The sequence below is a fragment of the Bos indicus genome, chromosome 23, assembly GCF_029378745.1.
Source record: "Bos indicus isolate NIAB-ARS_2022 breed Sahiwal x Tharparkar chromosome 23, NIAB-ARS_B.indTharparkar_mat_pri_1.0, whole genome shotgun sequence".
Lineage (NCBI taxonomy): Eukaryota > Metazoa > Chordata > Mammalia > Artiodactyla > Bovidae > Bos > Bos indicus.
The window spans coordinates 27,900,070-27,920,205 of record NC_091782.1 but is presented as its reverse complement, the minus strand read 5'-3'; the positions used below and the strand labels follow the sequence as shown (position 1 = coordinate 27,920,205).

General features: G+C 36.0%; 1 protein-coding gene across 1 annotated transcript in view; it reads right to left on the bottom strand.

Annotated features, from left to right (window-relative positions):
• Window positions 1-2,215: 2,215 nt before the first annotated feature.
• The window catches only part of LOC109555690 (butyrophilin subfamily 1 member A1-like), a 162,795-nt gene continuing 144,874 nt past the window's right edge, over window positions 2,216-20,136 (bottom strand). The window contains exons 3-4 of the mRNA XM_070777615.1: window positions 3,387-3,413; window positions 2,216-3,214 (exon numbers count right to left, since the gene is read on the bottom strand). Of these exons, the coding sequence (XP_070633716.1) occupies window positions 2,691-3,214; window positions 3,387-3,413 (551 nt within the window). The 3' untranslated portion in view covers window positions 2,216-2,690. The remainder of the gene's footprint in view (window positions 3,215-3,386; window positions 3,414-20,136) is intronic.

The window sequence follows — 20,136 nt, the reverse complement described above, 5'->3', positions numbered from 1 at the left end:
TTCTTCAAGATAAATTCTATCAAAAAGGAACAAACCACTGAAATATGAAAAGTGTGTGTCTCTAAGATATTATGCTAAATGAAAGAAGCTAGACATAAAAGACCATATATTATATGACTGCAACTGTATATATCCAGAAAAGGCAAATCTATGTATAGAGAAAATAGATTAGTGATCCCTGGGCCTGGGAACAAAGATTATTTGAAAACGAAAGCAAGAGCTCTTTTGGGGAGATGGAATCCTTTACGATTGGATCAATGATGATTGCTGAACTATGTAAATATGTTAAAAATTATTGAGATGATTTTTTAGAATGAATGAACACTTGAATGAATGTATGGTATGCAAATAACATCTCAACAAACCTTTTTCTCAGAATTATCACAGAATTAAGTACCTTGTATGGATTTATCAGTTTCAGAATTCTTACTTTATTTAAGGTACATTTTATCTATGTTGATTTTCAACCATGGCATGAAATTTGTGTAAATGTAGAAACCCCTTGTAATTTCCATAACATAGTGTTTACTTCTGGATTATTTTTATTAAAGAAAACAAATGAGCAGATTGTATTTAACAAAAGAGAATTGTATTTGTTTGCTACACCTTCTACTATACCACAACAAAATACTACAAGCTGAGTAGCTTAAATGTTGGAAGTTATTTCAATATAGTTGCGGAGGCCAGAAGTCTGAGTTCAAGATGCGGATTCATTTTGATATTTGGCAAAACTAATACAATTATGTAAAGTTTAAAAATAAAATAAAATTAAAAAAAAAAAAACAAAAAAACACAAGATGTTGACATGGTGATGCTTCCTCTGAAGGTGCTAGAAAAAGATTGGTTCCAAGCCTTTTTTTAAACTTCAGGTGCTTTGCCAGCAGGCTTGGACCTTCCTTGCCTTGTGGCAGCAAAACTCCAACCTTCACAAGCTGTTCTTTCTGTGCATGTTTATGTCCAAATTTTCCCTTTTCATAAGGACTCCAGTTACGTTGATTTAGGCACCCGTTCTATGCCATCTTAACTAACTATATCTACAATGACCCTATTTCCAAATAAGGTCACACAGTGGGGTATTGGTGGTGAGGATTTGCATATCATAGAGTATACTAAGAAGGAAATAAAAATGAGGGAATATAAATAGAGACTTTAGATAAATGTTTTGAGAAGTTTGATTATGAAAGAGAGTCAAAAGGGTTAATAAGAAGATGTAGAGTTGATGGAAAATTGCATTGTTGTGATTTTAAGATGGACAAGATTTAAAATTGTTAAGTTTATGGTAGAAAAACTAGTTGGAACACTGAGAGGAATAATTGATGGACCTTAGTACCATGTAAGATAGTATAAGGTGGAAAGATGGGTAGAGAGGAGAGTAGGTTGGTGTTCCCTGTAAAGGAAGAGGGATATTTCTCTTAATGTAACAGTGAGGGAGGAGTAATGTAGAGTTGGGAGATTTTGATAATTTCACTATATTTGTCATTACAATGATGAGACAATTCCCCTCTGATTGATTCTATTTGTTACTATCTTTCCTGTTTTTTCAAAATGGAAATACAGTCTTATACTGAGAATTAGGTGGGAGTAGAGTTAGAAGTTTTAAAAAGTAGAATTTTTAATGAAATTGACTGGAAAGGCAAGGGACTGTAAATGACTGGAGACACATGGGAAGATTGCCAGATAGAAAAGTGCCATCAACAGTGCTAGTGCCCAAGTTGTGACAGGTTACTGCACACGTATAGAGTAACCACTCTACTCATCTGTATGGACTTTTATAGCATGTTCAACTTCCAGTATGAGAAATGAATAATAGATTCATTCATTTGGGGGTTTCTTTCCAAGCAGATGTGAAAGGACAATGAGATCAGGACTTTTCACTTATTAGTAAAAGAATACCTAAAATTATTAACCCTGGCATCTAAATAGGAAAGAGAAGGAAGTGAAGTCAGGAGGGTCTGATGAGTCAGGAGTAATTGGGAGACCCTAACTTGACTCATACACTGGAGGAGCAGGAGTTGCTAAGAAATCAAGTACAGGACTTTATGCCTACTATTTCACTTAAATATTCAACTGTGGGTGTCATCTGTTGCCATCCTTAAAGGGAGGGTATACAAACTAGGATTAAATTCAATTATAAATGACAAAAATCCAAAGTATAAAAAGCTTAGAGAGAGAACAGTTTATTTCTCACTGAATATAATTTAGGAACTGAGTAATAGAATAGTTTCACAAGTTATCAGAAACCTAAGCCACTGTATCTTGTCTGCTATCCATGATTTTTACATGGTCACAGATGTTTCATTAATGATAGATTTCAGGCATCATAAAAAGTAAACAATGAGAAAACATAGTTTTCCTTTAAAGAAACATCCCAGAAATTACACAGAATAATAAATCTATAATGAATTGGTCATCATTTAGTGATATTCAGCTGGTAGTCTAGAAAATTTAATCTTTATACTAGGTTGTCACAGGCATAGTAATAATAGGAGTTTATAATTAAGGAAGAAGTAAGAAGTGATATGAGAGGCAACAATCAGTCAGTCTCACAGAACTTCACCTCGAGAATGAACCAATATGCAGGAGGGGGAAAAAATCATGTTGTGGCCAGTGGGGAGAATTATAATGATCACTTGGGCCCAATGTTATACTTTCTCAGGGAGGTGTAGGCACATGAATTACATCAGTGTGTTCTACTCCACCTCGACAATGGTCAAGGGGCCAGAGTCAGGGAACCAAAGTCTGAAAAGTGGTCTTAGGACACCATAAAATGTCTGTTTGGAAAATGTGAAAATGTGGGATTCATCTGTCATATTATAGAAAGATACATCTCCTGCCTCATAATCCAGGAATATCCCCACACTAAGGGGTTTTTCTCTTAGAGTAAGATGAGTTTCTGAGATGGTAAGGGCCCAGTAATCCTCCTGGTAGAGCCTAATGGCCCAGAAACCATTCTGTGGGGACATTTGGAAAGTCCCCTTTCTTGATACATTATCCCTACAAACTCCCAAGTCCCAGGAATGCAGTTCCCCAACTTTCACCTCCCAGTAGTATCTCCCTGAACAGATTTGTGGCTGACCCAGCACACACGGAATGGAGACAAATCTCTGTGTGGAGCTGGGTAGATCTTGCTGTATTTCTTGCAAGGTTACTCCTCTCCCCTCTTCAGTCAGGAGGAGGCTGGGATGAGCAGTGGCTTCATCAAGAGTCACATTTACTGCAAAAACAATTAGACTGTCATGTTTATGGAAAGAGTCTCAGTAGGCCTGGGCCAGAGGGTCCCCATTCTGTGAGAACTTCTCTGGCCCTGGGAACATCCACGTCATCTTCACCCATCTTCCTTTCTTACCCCACAAGGAGCAGGGTCCCTCTTGGACCATCATACTCACCAGCTTGGAACTCTTCTTTCCTCCAATCTGCAAGGAACATATGAATGTGAGAAGCCCCATCTGATAGATAAATATATCCATCTGCTCAGATTATGAGTATAAATTCTCAAGGATTAATTTATAAATGATAATAACCAAAGAAAATATTCTTTGATATACTGGCACCTCTTTTCACAGTCTGTTAAATTATGTCTGGCTTGAAGAACTGATTTCTTCAACCAGCATTCCCATAGGATAAGTGTCCCTAATCTATTTAAGATGTTGGAAGAGAAATAGAGATTATGATATGCCTGATCAAATAAATTCTCTTTGTTGTGGTTTCCTCAGACTTTATAGGAGATGATCTTTTACTTATCCTCACAGCATTATTTGAGATGTCAATTAAAAAATAATAAAACAAATAATAAATGTTGGCTAGGATGTGGAGAAAAGGAAACCTTGTAAATGGTTGATGGATGTAAACTGGTGGAAAATAGTATAAAGGCTTCTCAAAACACTAAAAATAGAACTGCCATATGATCCAGCAATTCTACACCTGGGTATATAACCAAAGAAAATGAAAACACAAATTTGAAAAGGTACATGCACCCCATTGTTCATACTATACCTGAATTTAATGTATATATATATATATATATATATATATATATATATATATATACACACTACAAGTGACTAAATATTGTTTCTTTGTGTGTGTGTGTATATATATATATATACACACACATACTGATTACTGTTCCTTTGTGTGTGTGTGTGTGTGTGTGTGTGTGTGTGTGTGTATACACATACATGAAATTTTGACATTTGGAACAATATGGATGGACTTGGATGGTATTACTATTAATGAAATAAGTCAGACAGAGGAAGATAAATAGAGTGTGTTATCACTAATATGTGGAATCTAAAAAATAAAATAGTGAATATAACAAAACAGAAACAGACTTACAGATATAGAGAGCAAACATAATTATCAGTGGAGAGAGGAAAGGGGGGAGGAATAATATTACAGTTTCAGAGGTACAAACTACTATGTATAAAATAAATAAACCTAAAGGATATATTGTACAGCATGGGGAATATGCTTCTCTGGGCTGGGAAGATCTCCTGGGGAAGGAAATGGCAACCCACTCCAGTACTCTTGCCTGGAGAATCCCATGGATGGAGGAGCCTGCTAGGCTACAGTCCACTGGATAACAAAGAGTCAGACATGACTGAGTGACTTCCCTTTCTTTCATGGGAAATATAGCCAATTTTTATAATAATTTAAATGGAGTATAGCCTACAAAATTTTGAAGTCACTATGTTGTACACCTGAAACTAATGTAATATTGTAAGCCAACTATGCCTGGTAGAAAGTGAAGAAGAACTAAAGAGCCTTTTGATGAAAGTGAAAGAGGACAGTGAAAAAGTTGGCTTAAAGCTCAACATTCAGAAACTAAGATCATGGCATCTGGTCCCATCACTTTATGGCAGATAGATGGGGAAACAGTGGAAAAAGTGTCTGGCTTTATTTTTCTGGGCTCCAAAATCACTGCAGATGGTGATTGCAGCAATGAAATTAAAAGACACCTACTCCTTGGAAGGAAAATTATGACCTAACCTAGACAGCATATTAAAAAGCAGAGACATTACTTTGCCAACAAAGGTCCGTCTAGTCAAGGCTACAGTTTTTCTAGTGGTCATGTATGGATGTGAGAATTGGACTATAAAGAAACCTGAACACAGAAAATTGGTTCTTTTGAACTGTGGTGTTGGAGAAGACTCTTGAGAGTCCCTGAAACTTCAAGGAGATCCAACCAGTCCATTCTAAAGGAGATCAGTCCTGGGTGTTCTTTGGAAGGACTGATGTTGAAGATGAAACTCCAATACTTTGGCCACCTCATACGAAGAGCTGACCCATTGGAAAAGACTCTGATGCTGGGAAAGATTGGGAGCAGGAGGAGAAGCGGATGACAGAGGATGAGATGGCTGGATGGCATCATCAACTCGATGGACATGGGTTTGGGTGCACTCCGGGAGTTGGTAATGGACAGGGTGGCCTGGAGTGCTGTGATTCATGGGGTTGCAAAGAGTCAGACACGACTGAGTGAGTGACTTAACTGAACTGAACTATGCTTCAATTATTAAAAAATCAAATAGAAAATAATAATGGTCAAATTGCTAAATTTAATATTTTAAGTACATTATTATTTTTTAAAATACTGAGTAATCTATTGAGTTCATAGAATGCATATTTTGGAGTTTTGTTTGTTTTTATTGTATTGTTTTGCATGCAATAGGTATTCATTTAAAATATATTTTGCAATAGGACAGCCTTTATCAGAATCCATGTCACTCACCAGGGTATAATGTTGACTCCCTCCAGCCTGCAAAAACCAAAACAGGAAACTTTACTTTTTTTTCTTCCATTTTTTTTTCTCATTGTCTTTTTCATTTCTCCTTGTCTTTGTCATATATTTTCTTCTGCATTCTTTGGACTTCCTCTTTTTATCTCATATTCTCATATTCCATTTTTAGAAAACACAATGATAAAAATGATCAGGTGGAGGGTAGATAGAAACATAGAAGCAATAAAAAGTGGGAGGGATGAAGGAGAAGTGGGAAGGAGAAGACATGAAATAAATTAAGGAAGGAAGGGGAGAGAAGGAAGAACATGCTGAATCACTGGTGGTTTGTCTTTTGAAAATAATTTATTGAAATTACTAGAATTTAGGAAGATAACATTTCAAATGCTTTTTGCCTACTATAAGCATTTTTGTTGCTTTTCTAAATCCTATTCAATTTCTACAGTGGAAGAATCTGAGATTTAGAAGAATAAAGATTCTTGGGAAATAAGCTTTACTTACTTAATTTGAACTGAGCCTTCCTCCTATCTGAGAGAAAAAAAAAACAAGTATAAATACACATATATAATGTTAACTAGTTAATTTAAAAAACTGTTTTCTTAACATCATGAAAAAGATTCAAGTAAAGTCATACATCTGCACATATATCTGCCAATGCTAGTAGTGTCTGAAAGTTGACCAAGTAATATCCATTTTACTTTTTATTTTTTAAATATAAATTTATTTATTTTAATTGGAGGTTAATTACTTTACAATATTGTATTGGTTTTGCCATGTCCATTTTAAAAGCAACTAAAGAAATCTCTGAAGCCTACTACATCTAAAAACCTTCCTACAATTTGAAGAATATAATTTGATATGTAGGGATATGAGAGTTTAATAATTCTTATGATATAATACCAAAATAGTGTAGGAATAACTTGGAAAATAACTTTAGATTTTAGGTTTACAATGAAGTTTATTTGAGTGAAAAAAAATGTATGTATAAAGACCTTGAAGTATTAATGATTAAAAAGCTAAAAATAAAAATAAAAGAACAACAATAATTATGGTTGGAAAAAAAATCCAGCAAAGTTGTGAAAAAAATATTTATACATCTTAAATCACTTGAGAATATAGTCAAGAAAAATGGACTAGTAAGTCTCAAGATTAACTTGACATCAATCTATATAGCATAATATACAAGTAAAAAAAAAAAAGGAACTTATCTCACTCAGCAACTTTGGAGTTTTAACTTTCCCATAAAAACAAGCAGAATATCATGCATAAAACAATGGGCACTCCATATCAGAGCACATGTTGAAGAACCCAAATTAAAAGAAACTTTCTGTCATCATTCTTAGCTTAATCACCTTTATCTCACCAAGTGTAAAACTAACTACTGTACAGTGAATTACTATAAAATTCCAGTAATCACCTGGGATATATTAATACAAGAAGCCTAAAAATAAAGCATAGAAAGGGAAGGAAGTGAATAAAACCTGAAAGAATGAAAAGGGAACTTAACATGGAATGAGTTCAGGAAGATAAAAAGAAAACAGATAGGGTAATTTGAAATCCACAAGAAGAAAAAGACAAGAAAGGAGTAAGAGGTAATGAGACAGGAAGTGACAAGGAATTTTTTTCAAAGAAATATATCAGTAAAAAAGAATGTCAGAAAAAAGTTACCAATTTCTTTCTGAAGATCTTCTGAAAAATAAAATGGAAATCTCATGTAAATATCAAGAGAAACCAATATAGAAAATGAAAATGAATAGAAAATTTCCACTGCATAGTAAACTGGAAGGATGAATGTGATTAGAAAAAAACAAACAAAAACTCCTGAAAAGAAAAAAAAAGCCAAGGAAGCACAGTTCTATCTTCAAAAACTGAGAAAAGGAAGTGAATTTCCCCAGTTGAATAAATAAAGAAGAATGATGATGATTAGGGCAGAAAAACTAACTAGGATTTTATCCCATACATACATATTTTATGAACAGTATTAAGGACATTCATAATTGAAGATTTAGACAAAATCCATATTTAATAAAGGAATAAAATAATTCCATAACAAATGTTATCTTTCATAGTAGTATGTTGAAACTGATTTTGAATTTTGCAAGTCTTTCTATGTCAGATTAAACAAGTTGTCTTTAAGTGAAACAATTTGTGAATTATAGTCAACAAACACTAAGTCCTGAGAATATCTTTTTAGAAGATGTCATAGCCATTAAGAAAGCAAATGACTATAATGTTTGAGTACATCTTTGGCAACTGCAGCCATGAAATTAAAAGCTGCTTGCTTGCTCCTTGGAAGAAAAGCTATGACCAACCTAGATAGCATGTTAAAAAGCAGAGACATTAATTTGCCAACAAAGGTATGACTAGTCAAAGCTATGGTTTTTCCAATAGTCATGTATGGATGTGAGAGTTGGACTATAAAGAAAGCTGAGCGCCAAAGAATGGATGCTTTTGAACTGTGGTGCTGGAAAAGACTCTTGAGAGTGCCCTGGACTGCAAGGAGATCCAACCAGTCCATCTTAAAGGAAATCAGTCCTGAATATTCATTGGAAGGACTGATGCTGAGGCTGAAACTCCAATACTTTGGCCACCTGATGGGAAGAACTGACTCTTTGGAAAAGACCCTGATGTTGGGTAAGACTGAAGGTGGGAGGAGAAGGAGATAGCAGAGGATGAGATGGTTGGATTGTATCACTGACTCAATGGACATGAGTTTGAGCAAGCTGTGGGAGTTGGTAATGAACAGGGAAGCCTGGCATGCTGCAGTCCATGTGGTCACAAAATCTGATACAACTGAGTGACTGAACTGAACTGACATCTTTCCTGAAGTCCGATGGTTTCTATTTACATTGAATAATAGTGCAATGAAATTTAATTGAGTTGTCAGTTGAGAGAACTTTTAAAATTAGATTTGATAAACTCACACTCTCAATTTTATCATGTACCTCAGAAGAAGTTCAAAGAATTGAAGTTAGGACTGTAATGAAACTTCCATTTCTATTAACTTACAAATAAGTACACCATTTATCAGCACATAAATATTTTATAAGCAAGCAGAAAATTAATGACATAAATTAATGTTTATTTTAGATTCATGTATTTGAAGGGACTTAAAATATGAGTTAATGGAGATAAAGTAATGCAAGTATTACATGAGAAAAATGTTAGAAGATCATTCTTTAAGCAGTTTCTTTTTAATTTTATTCCTATAATGCAACTTTAGGCTTTATGGGATTTCCCTGGTGGCTCAGATGATAAAGAATTGCATGCAATGAGGGAGACTCAGGTTTGATCCCTGGGTGGGGAAGATTCCCTGGAGATGGGAATGGCTACCCATTCCAGTATTATTGCCTGGAGCATTCCATGAACAGAGAAGCCTGGTGGGCTACAGTCCATGGGGTTGTAAAGAGTGAGACATGACTGAGTGAATAACACTTTCACTTCACTTTCAGGTTTTATTAGAGTCCTTTAAAAAACTTACATATACATTTCAAGAGATAAGCTCTTGTCTAGAATTCATGTGTTGTAAAAAATATCTTGGGCATTCTTGCATGTTATAAATTTTAAGCTTTTATATAATATTTACATAAAAGTACGGGGCTTTGCTGGTGGCTCAGTAGTAAAGAATCTGCTGCAGGAGATTCTCTGCCTGAAGAAGAAAAAGCAACCCTATCCAGTATTCTTCCCTTGAGAATTCTATGGACAGAAGAGCCTGGTGGGGTACAGTCCATGGGGTTGCAAAAGAGTTGGGTACAACTTAGAGACTAAACAACAATGATGACATAAAAGTACATATGTGCTTTTCCTACATTCTTTGAAGAAACCTCTTTGGTGGTGTTAATTTTACTGCTTCCTCCTTTTCCCATCATTCCTGTATTCTCTAGACTTAACCATTTATTAATACTCATTCATGTCTCTCAAGTTATAACCTTCTTGAATTTTTATGCCTTCTAACCCAATTTTCCTCATAGGAAAAATGAGGATACTATTATACAATTCCCATGGAGAAAATTTCTTATAATTTCTATGCAATGAAATGAAAGGAAGGGAAATAAAATATTAAAAGGCAGGTGAAGTGGGCTCTAATAATATTACCTGAGCTTATCTTGGATAAAGGTAGCAAAACAGTTTTCTAAAAAATACCATAAACTTCTAAAGTATATTATTAATAAAAATTTATTTTACAGAAAAGATCTGTATACATAGATTGGAATGGCAGGATAAATTATGCCAACAATAATGGTGAAAACTGAATAACAAATGAAGATGCAAAACTTCAGTTGGAATCACAGGATCATCAGAAAAAATCATTTAATGCATATGTAGATTGGAATTGCAGAAAGTATTCTTTGATAGTTGAAGAAATAAGTACAAGGAGATCAAACCGGTCAATCGTAAAGGAAATCAACCCTGAATATTCATTGGAAGGACTGATGCTGAAGCTGAAGCTGAGATACTTTGGTCACCTGATGCAAAGAGCTGACTCATTGGAAAAGACCCTGATGCTGGGAAATGTTGGAGGCAAAAGGAGAAGGGGATGACAGAGAATGAGATGGTTGGATAGCATCATTAACTCAATGCACATGATTTGAGCAAACTCAAGGTGATAGTGGAAGGTAGGGGAGACTGGCGTGCTGTAGTCCATGGAGTCACAAGGAATCAGACATGACTTAGCATCTGAACAACAACAAGAGGTGACATAATGACTAAATAACAGAGTAAACTACATAAATGGGATTAACTTTTTCATTGTTCATACTCAGCAGAAAATAAAAAAAGAAAGAACCAATTCATTTAAAAACAAGTCACTCTGTCAGGAAGGAAAAGGACAAAAATTTGAAACACATCCATAGTTTTCAAAATGACTCCTATCTCTGACAAGTTGAAACTACAGGGTTCAAAGGCCATCTCAAAGGCCAATAAAAGGCAATAGTGTTTTACATGACCCCCATCCCTTACACAAAAGAAGGCACTAAGACAGGAAACAAAACCTGAGAGGAGATATCATAAGATTTGTCTGGGGTAAATTATATCAATCATTCATCTTCAATTGAACTGTCACCTTTTTAAGAAAAAAATGCAGGAAGATTGCTTACAAGATGGTGTAGTAGAAAAACCCTGAACTCCTCTCCTCTCATGAGCACACCAAAACCACAACTATCTGCTAAACACACTGGGACTTACCAAACAGATTTTCTATAACTAAAAACACAAAGAAGAAATCACATTGAGATGGTAGGAGGGGCACAATTGTGATATAATCAAGTCCAAAATCCCCTGAGTGGGTGACCCCAAAACTAGAGAATGGTTGTATTGCACAGGTTTTCCCACAAGAGTGAGAGTTCTGAATCCCATGTCTCTGCAGCCTGGGGGTTTGGTATCAGGAAGAGGAGCTCCCAAATTACTTGACTTTGAAGGCCAGTGGGGCTTAAATTGCAGGGGCGCCACAGGACTGGGGGACAAGAGGCTTCATTCTTAAAGGGTGCACACAAAATCTCAAATGTACCGGTACTGAGGGCACAGTAACTTCATAGGAGCCTGGGCCAGACTTACCTGCTGGTCTTGGAAGTTCTCCTGGGAACATAAGGGGGGCACAGCTGTAGCTTACTCTGGGGAATAGACACAGCGGTGGATATATTGGGGAGTATTCATGTGCATGAACTCTCACTGGAGGTTGACATCTTGCTTAGGTCATTAACACCAAGTTCTGGCCCCACCCAACAGTTGGTAGGAGCCAGTGCTGGGATGCTTCAGGCCAAACAACCAACTGGGGGAAATACAGCCCCACCAATCAGCAGACAGGCTGTCCAAAGATTTTTTAAGCCCACAGCCACCTCTAGACACACCCCTTGACATGGCCCTACCCACCAGAGGGCCAGGACCTAGCTCTACTCATCAGTGGTCAGGCATTGGCCCCTCCTGCCAGAAAGCCTACACAAACCTCTAGACCAGACTCATCTACCAGGGAGCAGATGCCAGAAGCAAGAAAACCACAATCCCACAGTCAGTGGAACTGAGCCTGCAATATAGACTACTACGTGAACAGCTGACTCTGGGAAAGGACCCTGATGCTGGGAAAATTTGAGGGTAGAGGAGAAGGGGGTGACAGAAGATGAGATGGTTGGATGCATCACCGACTCAATGGACATAAGTTTGAGCAAACTCTGGGAGATAGTGAAGGACAGGGAAGCCTGACAAGTCTGCCATTCATGGAGTTGCAAACAGTCGGACACAACTGAGCGACTGAACAACAAATGTGTAAAATAGATAGCTGGTGAGAAGTTGCTGTGCAACACAGGGAGCCCAGCCTGGCACTCTGTGATGACCTAGAGGGATGGAATGGGGGGAGGGGAGGGATGCTCAAGAGGTAGGTGATATATGTATAGTTATGGCTTATTAGCTGTGCTGTATATCAGAAACCAACACAACCTTGTAAAGCAATTTTCTCCCATTAAATAAAAAAAAAACAAAAACAGATCAGACCTTACCCTGGGACCAGCTGATCCCTGAACCTTGAGTAGTGCGAGGGGAGTGCTCTACTGGGACACCTAAGACATCCCCTACAGAGGATCACTTCTCCAAGGTCGAGGAATGTAGCTAACCTCTGCGTGTGTGTGTGTGTTTGTTGCTCAGTTATGTCCAATTCTAACATACATAAAAACACAAACAGAACTTCAGATAAGATGAAGCAGCAGAGGTATATGTTCCAGATGTAGGAACAAGAAAGAAATGCAAATATGCAGATACACACTAGACAGGCGCTCAAAAAATGATAGGGAATTGCATGGTAAAAGCACTCATTTATCCAAAACTGTATCTGCAGCAGTAGTCATATGTGTTCAATATTTCAACACAGACCATTAGAGTGAAATGGCTTTAATGTTTTGATAACTTATATAAGCAAAACCTAAGCTAGGAAAGGTATGGAACTAACAGAAGCAGAGGAGATTAAGGAGAGGTGGCAAGAATACACAGAATTATACAAAAAAGATATTAATGACCTAGATAACCATGATGGTGTGATCACTCACCTAGAGCCAGACATCCTTGAGTGTGAAGCCAAGTGGGCCTTAGGAAGCATCACTATGAACAAAGCTAGTGGAGGTGATGGAATTGCAGCTGAGCTATTTCAAATCTTGAAGGATGATGCTGTGAAAGTGCTGCACTTAATATGCCAGCAAATTTGGAAAACTCAGCAGTGGCCACAGGACTGGAAAAGGTCAGTTTTCATTCCAATCCCAAAGATAGGCAATGCCAAAGAATGCTCAAACTACCACACAATTGCACTCATCTCACACACTAGCAAAGTAATTCTCAAAATTCTCCAAGCAAGGCTTTACCAATATGTGAACTAAGAACATCCAGATGTTCGAGCTGGTTTTAGAAAAGGCAGAGGAACCAGATATCAAATTGCCATCATCCACTGGATCATAGAAAAAGCAAGAGAATTCCAGAAAACATCTACTTCTGCTTCATTTGACTACGCCAAAGATTTTGGCTGTGTGGATCACAACAAACTGTGGAAAATTCTTCAAGAGATTGGAATATAAGACCTTGTTATCTGCCTCCTGAGAAATCTGTATGCAGGTCAAGAAGCAACAGTTAGAACTGGAATGGAACAATGGACTGGTTCCAAATTGGGAAAGGAGTTCATCCAGCCTGTATATTGTCACCCTGCCTCTTTAACTTGTATGCAGAGTACATCATGCAAAATGCTGGGCTGGATAAAGCACAAGCTGGGATCAAGATTACTGGGAGAAATATCAATAACCTCAGATATGCAGATGACACTACTCTTATGGCACAAATTGAAGAGGAACTAAAGAGCCTCTTGATGAAAGTGAAAGAGGAGAGTGAAAAATCTGGCTTAAAACTCAGCTTTCAAAAAAAGATCATGGCATTCAGTCCCATCACTTCATGGCAAATAGATGGGGAAACAGTGACTTTATTTTCTTGGGCTCCAAAATCACTGCAGATGGCAACTGAAGCCAAGAAATTAAAGGACACATGCTTCTTGGAAGAAAAGCTATGACCAACCTAGACAGCATCTTAAAAAGCAGAGACATTACTTTGCCTACAAAAGTCTGTCTAGTCAAAATTATGGTTCTTCCAGTAGTCATGTGTGGATGTGAGAGTTGGACCATAAAGAAAGCTGAGCACTGAAGAAATGATGCTTTTGAACTGTGGTGTTGGAGAAGACTCTTGAGAGTCCCTTGGATTGCAAGGAGATCCAACCAGTCAAACCTAAAGGAAATCAGTCCTGAATGTTCATTGGAAGGACTGATGCTGAAGCTGAAGCTCAAATACTTTGGCCACCTAATGAAAAGAAGTGACTTATTAGAAAAGACCCTGATGCTGGACAAGATTGAAGATAGGAGGAGAAGGGGATGACAGATGATGAGATGGTTGGATGGCATCAGTGACTTGATGGACATGAATTTGAGCAAGCTCTGGGAGTTGGTGATGGACAGGAAAGTCTTGTGTGCTGCAGTTTATGGGGTTACAAAGAGTTGGACACGACTAAATGACTAAACCGAGCTGAAGCCAAAGTCAAGGCCCTTCAATCCAAGAAAATAGAACTTAACAACAGCCAATCACAGTCAAATAAGCTTTCATAAATAAGGCAACAGTTTAAGCTATGACCAGTAAAATAATTGCTTTGCTTCTGCATCATTTTCTCTATAAAGAGCTTGCCCCTAGTTTCTTTTGGTAGAGCACACTTAACCACTTTCAGTTTAGTGCTGCCAATTTGAATTGATGTTTACTCAGATAAACCCTTGAAAATGATATTGTGCCTCAGGTTATCTTTTAGTATATGAAAACTAGTGTATCATTAAAGAGACATATTCTTAAATTCAATTCCCTCTAAAAACAAAAATATATTTGAATGTCTTTAGAAAAAAAGGTTATAAAACATGATAATTACATTAGTGTTTCACTAAAAAATCTTTTGGAAATATCTCAGGAATCATGCTTCATATGTGATTCACACACAAAATTCAAAATTGAGAGATATATTATATTTGAACTTTCCTTAAAATTAAAATCCTCCTATAAGTATTTGAAAGGAATTACAGTTTATTGATCTGATAATAAAAATGAAAAAGGTGAAGAAAAATTTTTGTGGTTGAAAAGTTTAAAAATTTAAGAAAACTTAAGTAAAATAATATATACCTGGAAACTCTGGGATAATATGTTCAGTGTAGTGTAAGAATGAATTTTGACCAAGGAATTATATCTGAATTCACACAGTAGTTGAAAGAACAATATAGAAAGAAACTTTAATCAGCAAGTTTGGAGACTTCCTCTCATCTCCTAAAGTATGAGAAAGTATCAATTTCATAGTAATAGGCCTTCAGATTTAGAATACAGATGTCCAAATTTTGGGTATTTTCAAGAAATACATATATAGTGTAGAAACCATGTGCCTATCAGCCTAAGCTCCTACATTGCATAAATTTCATAGAGAAACTTTTGCAAGTTTCTAGAAACAGAAGAGGCAAGTGCATGTGGGGGAAGATCAGGTATGAAATTTAAAAAAGAAGGAATAGGAAGAATGAAGGCAGGGAAACAAAATGAATAGCACTTAATATGAACAAAGTTTATAATGCAAAATTCATGTGGGAACAGGAGACATCCAGAGTGAGCCAAAAGGTGACATGTTTATAAAAAGGCATGGAATAGAAAGATATCAAGAAAGTAGTTATTTAAAAGTGTTTTAGGAAGACGTGGACGTTAGAGAAAATTTACCTGATTTTTTCTGAAGTTCTTCTGAAAAAAAAAGGAAAGATCACTGTAAATTTTATGAGAAAGAAATATGAATAAAATGCACATTTATTGAAAGGATGTGTTTAATATTAAACCTATAATGACCCATGTAAACACATGCATATGCATGAATACATACGTGCATGCACACACACATGTGAACACACACACACACACACACATAGACACACATACACTTGGCTGAAAGCTCCCTTTTGTGCCAAGAATACTCTTCAAAAGATGAAGAAGGAGGAAATGAATGAATTTTCTGAATTGAAAACAAGCTGGAATTTTTGTTCTGATCATTATACAATTTTTCTTGATCCCTTTTGAAATTATGGATGTTTACAGAAGTTCTTAGTGCTTATAAGTTCTTTGCTCTTAATTATATGTCAGTTATAATTACAGGGTTAAGTTCATGGATGCCTTTATTCACAACATTTTTTCAACCAATTAAAGCATCATCTTATTTTATGCTTTTGATTTTAACTCATACCTAAATGCAACTTATCTTAAAAATAGTCAGATGAAAGAAATGGAAATAAGGTATTAAATGACAGTGAAGGCTGTTATAAATCAAAAGACATACAGTTCAGATCAGAAACCTTAAAAAATACCAAAATATTACAGATAAATTGTTACTAAAATTTACTCAGCAGAAAGAAAATACATGCAGAGTTTGCAGTAACAGGAAAAATCAGTAATAATGAAACAGATACATAAGAAATGATGAAGAAGCATTACCTTTCAAATACTGTATCTGAATTACAGGTGAAGAGAGTTAATTTTATTTGAAAAAATAAAATAATAAAAAAGCATGAACATGTAAAACTATATGCACATTGGCATTGAGGAAGATAATTATTGAAGTTGAAGACGAAGGTAAAATAAGCAGGAAAACATTGCCTAGGCATGAAGTGAAATATATTAATGGCATTTACCTTTTTCCTGTTTATATTTATCTGAAAAATAGAAGAAAGAAAAACCAATTCATTAAAAATGAAAACACAGTATTAGGGAGAAAAGAGTAGAAAAATTTGAAATCCTATGAGCTTTACTTCTTTAAAAGAATTGATGGTTATTTCTAAAATATTGGAACTAAAAATTTGCAAAGACCATCTAACCCAATGAAAGGCAATGCTGTTTTCCATACAACCCCTTAGTGCAAAAGGAATTAAGAAATGAAACCATAGGATAAATAATGTCAATCATCCTTCATTGGGCTATCTCCTCTTTTTCAGACTAAAATACCATATTAACATACACAAATATGACATAGGAACTTAAAATGTAATGAAAAGCCTATAGAAAATGTACTCATTAGTCAAAACTGCATCTGTTGTAGTAATTACATGGAACCTGCTACATGCATTAAAGATATAAGTTCCGAAACTATATTCAACCTGTAAACAGAAATATAATTTAAAATTTGGAAAAGAAAGATGCTGAACTTTTAGTGATTATATTGATGTTTTATGAAAAAATCTTTCAGAATCATGTTAGGAAAATAGCTTTTTGTGTCATTCACAAAGAATTTTGAATTGAAGACACATGAAATTTTCTTGATATAATATCCTTCTACAAACATTTAATAGGTATTGCAGTTCATAGAATTAATAACTGTGTGACCGAAAGTGCAAAAGAATAAGAACATTTATTATAGTTTGGAAAATAGCCAGAAAAAATTGTGTAAAATATTTGTATGACTGAGAACACTTGAGTAATATGATCAAGGGCAGTGAAAGAGTGAGATCCAAGGTCATAGGTGACCTGTGAATGCCAGTGGAATTTATACAGTCTTTGACAGGATAATGCAGGAAGAAACTTCACTCATGAAATCTGAAATCTTCTTTTATCTTGGGAAAATATCAATTGTACAGTAATGGCTTCTTGAACTTGGAATATGTACAGTGACCCTAAGTTAATGGATGTTTTCAAAACAGTATGTACAGACTGGAACTCATACATCTGTTGGCCTAATCAATCCCCTTATGTCACAAAACTAATAAAGGATCAATGGCAAGTCAGTGGAAGACAGGAGAAGCCAATGTTTCTAGAAAGGGGCAGTATGGAATGAAGAAAAAAAAAAAGAATGAGGAAATGATAGAAAGTAGGAAAATGGAAATGGACAGTATTTAATGTAGAAGTCCATAAACAAACAAAAACCCTGAAGAAGGAGCAGTAGACATACAAAAGAAGAATGAACCAATAGATCACATTTGGTAAAAAGTCATGGAATGTTAAAAACATCAAGAAAGCAGTCATTTAAAAAGGACAATGGAATAAAAAGTTATCAGAGATAATTTACCCAGTTTTTTCTGAAGTTCTTCTGAAAAACATAATGGAGAGAACAATGTAAATAACATAGGAAACAAAATCAAATAAAATTCAAATTTATTGAAAAATATGCATGTATTAAATGTGAAAATTGGACTAAATGTGAGAGTTGGACTATAATGATTTGAGATTTGGGCTATAAAGAAAATTGAGTGCTAAAGAATTGATGCTTTTGAACTGTGGTGTTGGAGAAGACTTTTGAGAATTCCTTGGACAGCAAGGAGATCCAACCAGTCAATCCTAAAGGAATTCAATCCTGAATATTCATTGGAAGGACTGATGCTGAAGCTGGAACTCCAATGCTTTGGCCACCTGATGCAAAGAATTGTCTCATTTGACAATACCCTGATGCTGGGAAAGATTGAAGGTGAGAGAAGAAGGGGATGACAGAGGATGAGATGGTTGGATGGTATCACTGACTCGATGGACATGAGTTTGAGTAAACTCTGGCAGTTGGTGATGGACAGGGAAGCCTGGCGTGCTGCAGTCCATGGGGTGGCAAAGAGTCAGACACGACTGAGAGACTGAACTGAAAGTGAAAGTTGTTCAGTCATGTCTGACTGTTTGCAACCCCATGGACATAGTCCATGTAAATCTCCCTGCCAGAATACTGGAGTGGGTAGCCTTTCCTTTCTCCAGGGGATCTTCCCAAACCAGGGACTGAACCCAGGTCTCCTGCACTGTAGGTGGATTCTTTACCAGCTGAGCCACAAGGGAAATCCAGAACTGAACTGAACTGAAAGTTAAATGTATCAGAATACAGATAAACACACACATATGTGTGCCTGCACACACTTGTGAACCAACAGTGGTTGAAGGATCACTTGTGTCCAGAAAATATATTTCAAATGTTAAAGGGGGGAAAGGACTGAATTTAGTGAATTGAGATAAAAAAAATTCAGGGGCACATTAGTTCTGCTGTTTACCTTATAAAAATACTATTGATCTGTTTTTAGCCTTATTTAGGCTTTTATTGGAGAAGGCAATGGCACCCCACTCCAGTACTTTTGCCTAGAAAATCCCATGGATGGAGGAGCCTGGTAGGCTGCAGTCCATGGGGTCACTAGAGTTGGACACGTCTGGGCGACTTCACTTTCATTTTTCACTTTCATGCATTGGAGAAGGAAATGGCAACCCACTCCAGTGTTCTTGCCTGGAGAATCCCAGGGACGGGGAAGCCTGGTGGGCTGCCGTCTATGGGGTCGCACAGAGTGGGACACGACTGAAGCGACTTAGCAGCAGCAGCAGCAGCAGGCTTTTATTATTCAATTGTTAACTTTATATATTCTTTGACTTCCATGAAATATATATATAAGTCATTCTGGTTATTGCAGTAGCTTTGTCATGTATAGTCACCAAAAGTCACTGTTCCAGTATAGTGAAACACTATTCCAGAAGGAAATCTGTGTTAGGTTTCTAGGAATCTCTATTCATAACATTTTCATGAACCCATTAATATTGAATTTGTTTTGTGCAAGTTTATATTTTAGCATGTACTTGAATGAAGCTTATCTTATCTAAATCACATTAATAGAAGGTGAATGCTGTGTGAGATGACAGTGAAAGGGGTTCTTGAATTATCTTGGGATACACCTATACATTAGCCATTCTAAAAATGACAAAACATCAAGAGACATACTATTAATATAATTTACTTGACAAAAGTATTTGTCTACAAGTGTTGAAATGCAGGACAATCCAGAGCAATAATAATACAGGAAAGTGAATTAAAAAGAGAAATGGCATACTCAAAATAATGAAACAAAATCATGACAAAATATACAGATACAGGAATAGAAGGTGATGATCATTGATACTTAAAGACAGGTGCAAAAGACACATGAAAGCATGACTAGGCACACATTACTAGGACTTGTCTTTTTTCTGTTTACACTTATACTAATATAAAAAGAAAAACAATCAATCTACATTCAAAATGAGGATACATATCAGTAAGTGAAGAGGATAAAAATTTGAAACACTTCCATAATTTTCTCTACAGTTCAAACTGACCAATAATTCTAAGAACTGGAATTGGAAGATTCCAAAGCCACCTCACCAATCAGAGGCAATATTCTTTTACTTCCGTATGGACTTGGTGCACAAGAGCTAAACAGAAAACTGATCATGAGAGGAAGTTGATATAACTTTGTTGGATAAACAATATCAATCCGTGGTCTTTTAGAGGCACTTCTTTCATTTTAAAACAGAGTACAAATACACAAAACACAAAGATAGGTTGTTAAGAGATGAGGAAGAAAATAGTAAAAGCATCCCTCTAACCAAATCTATTTATC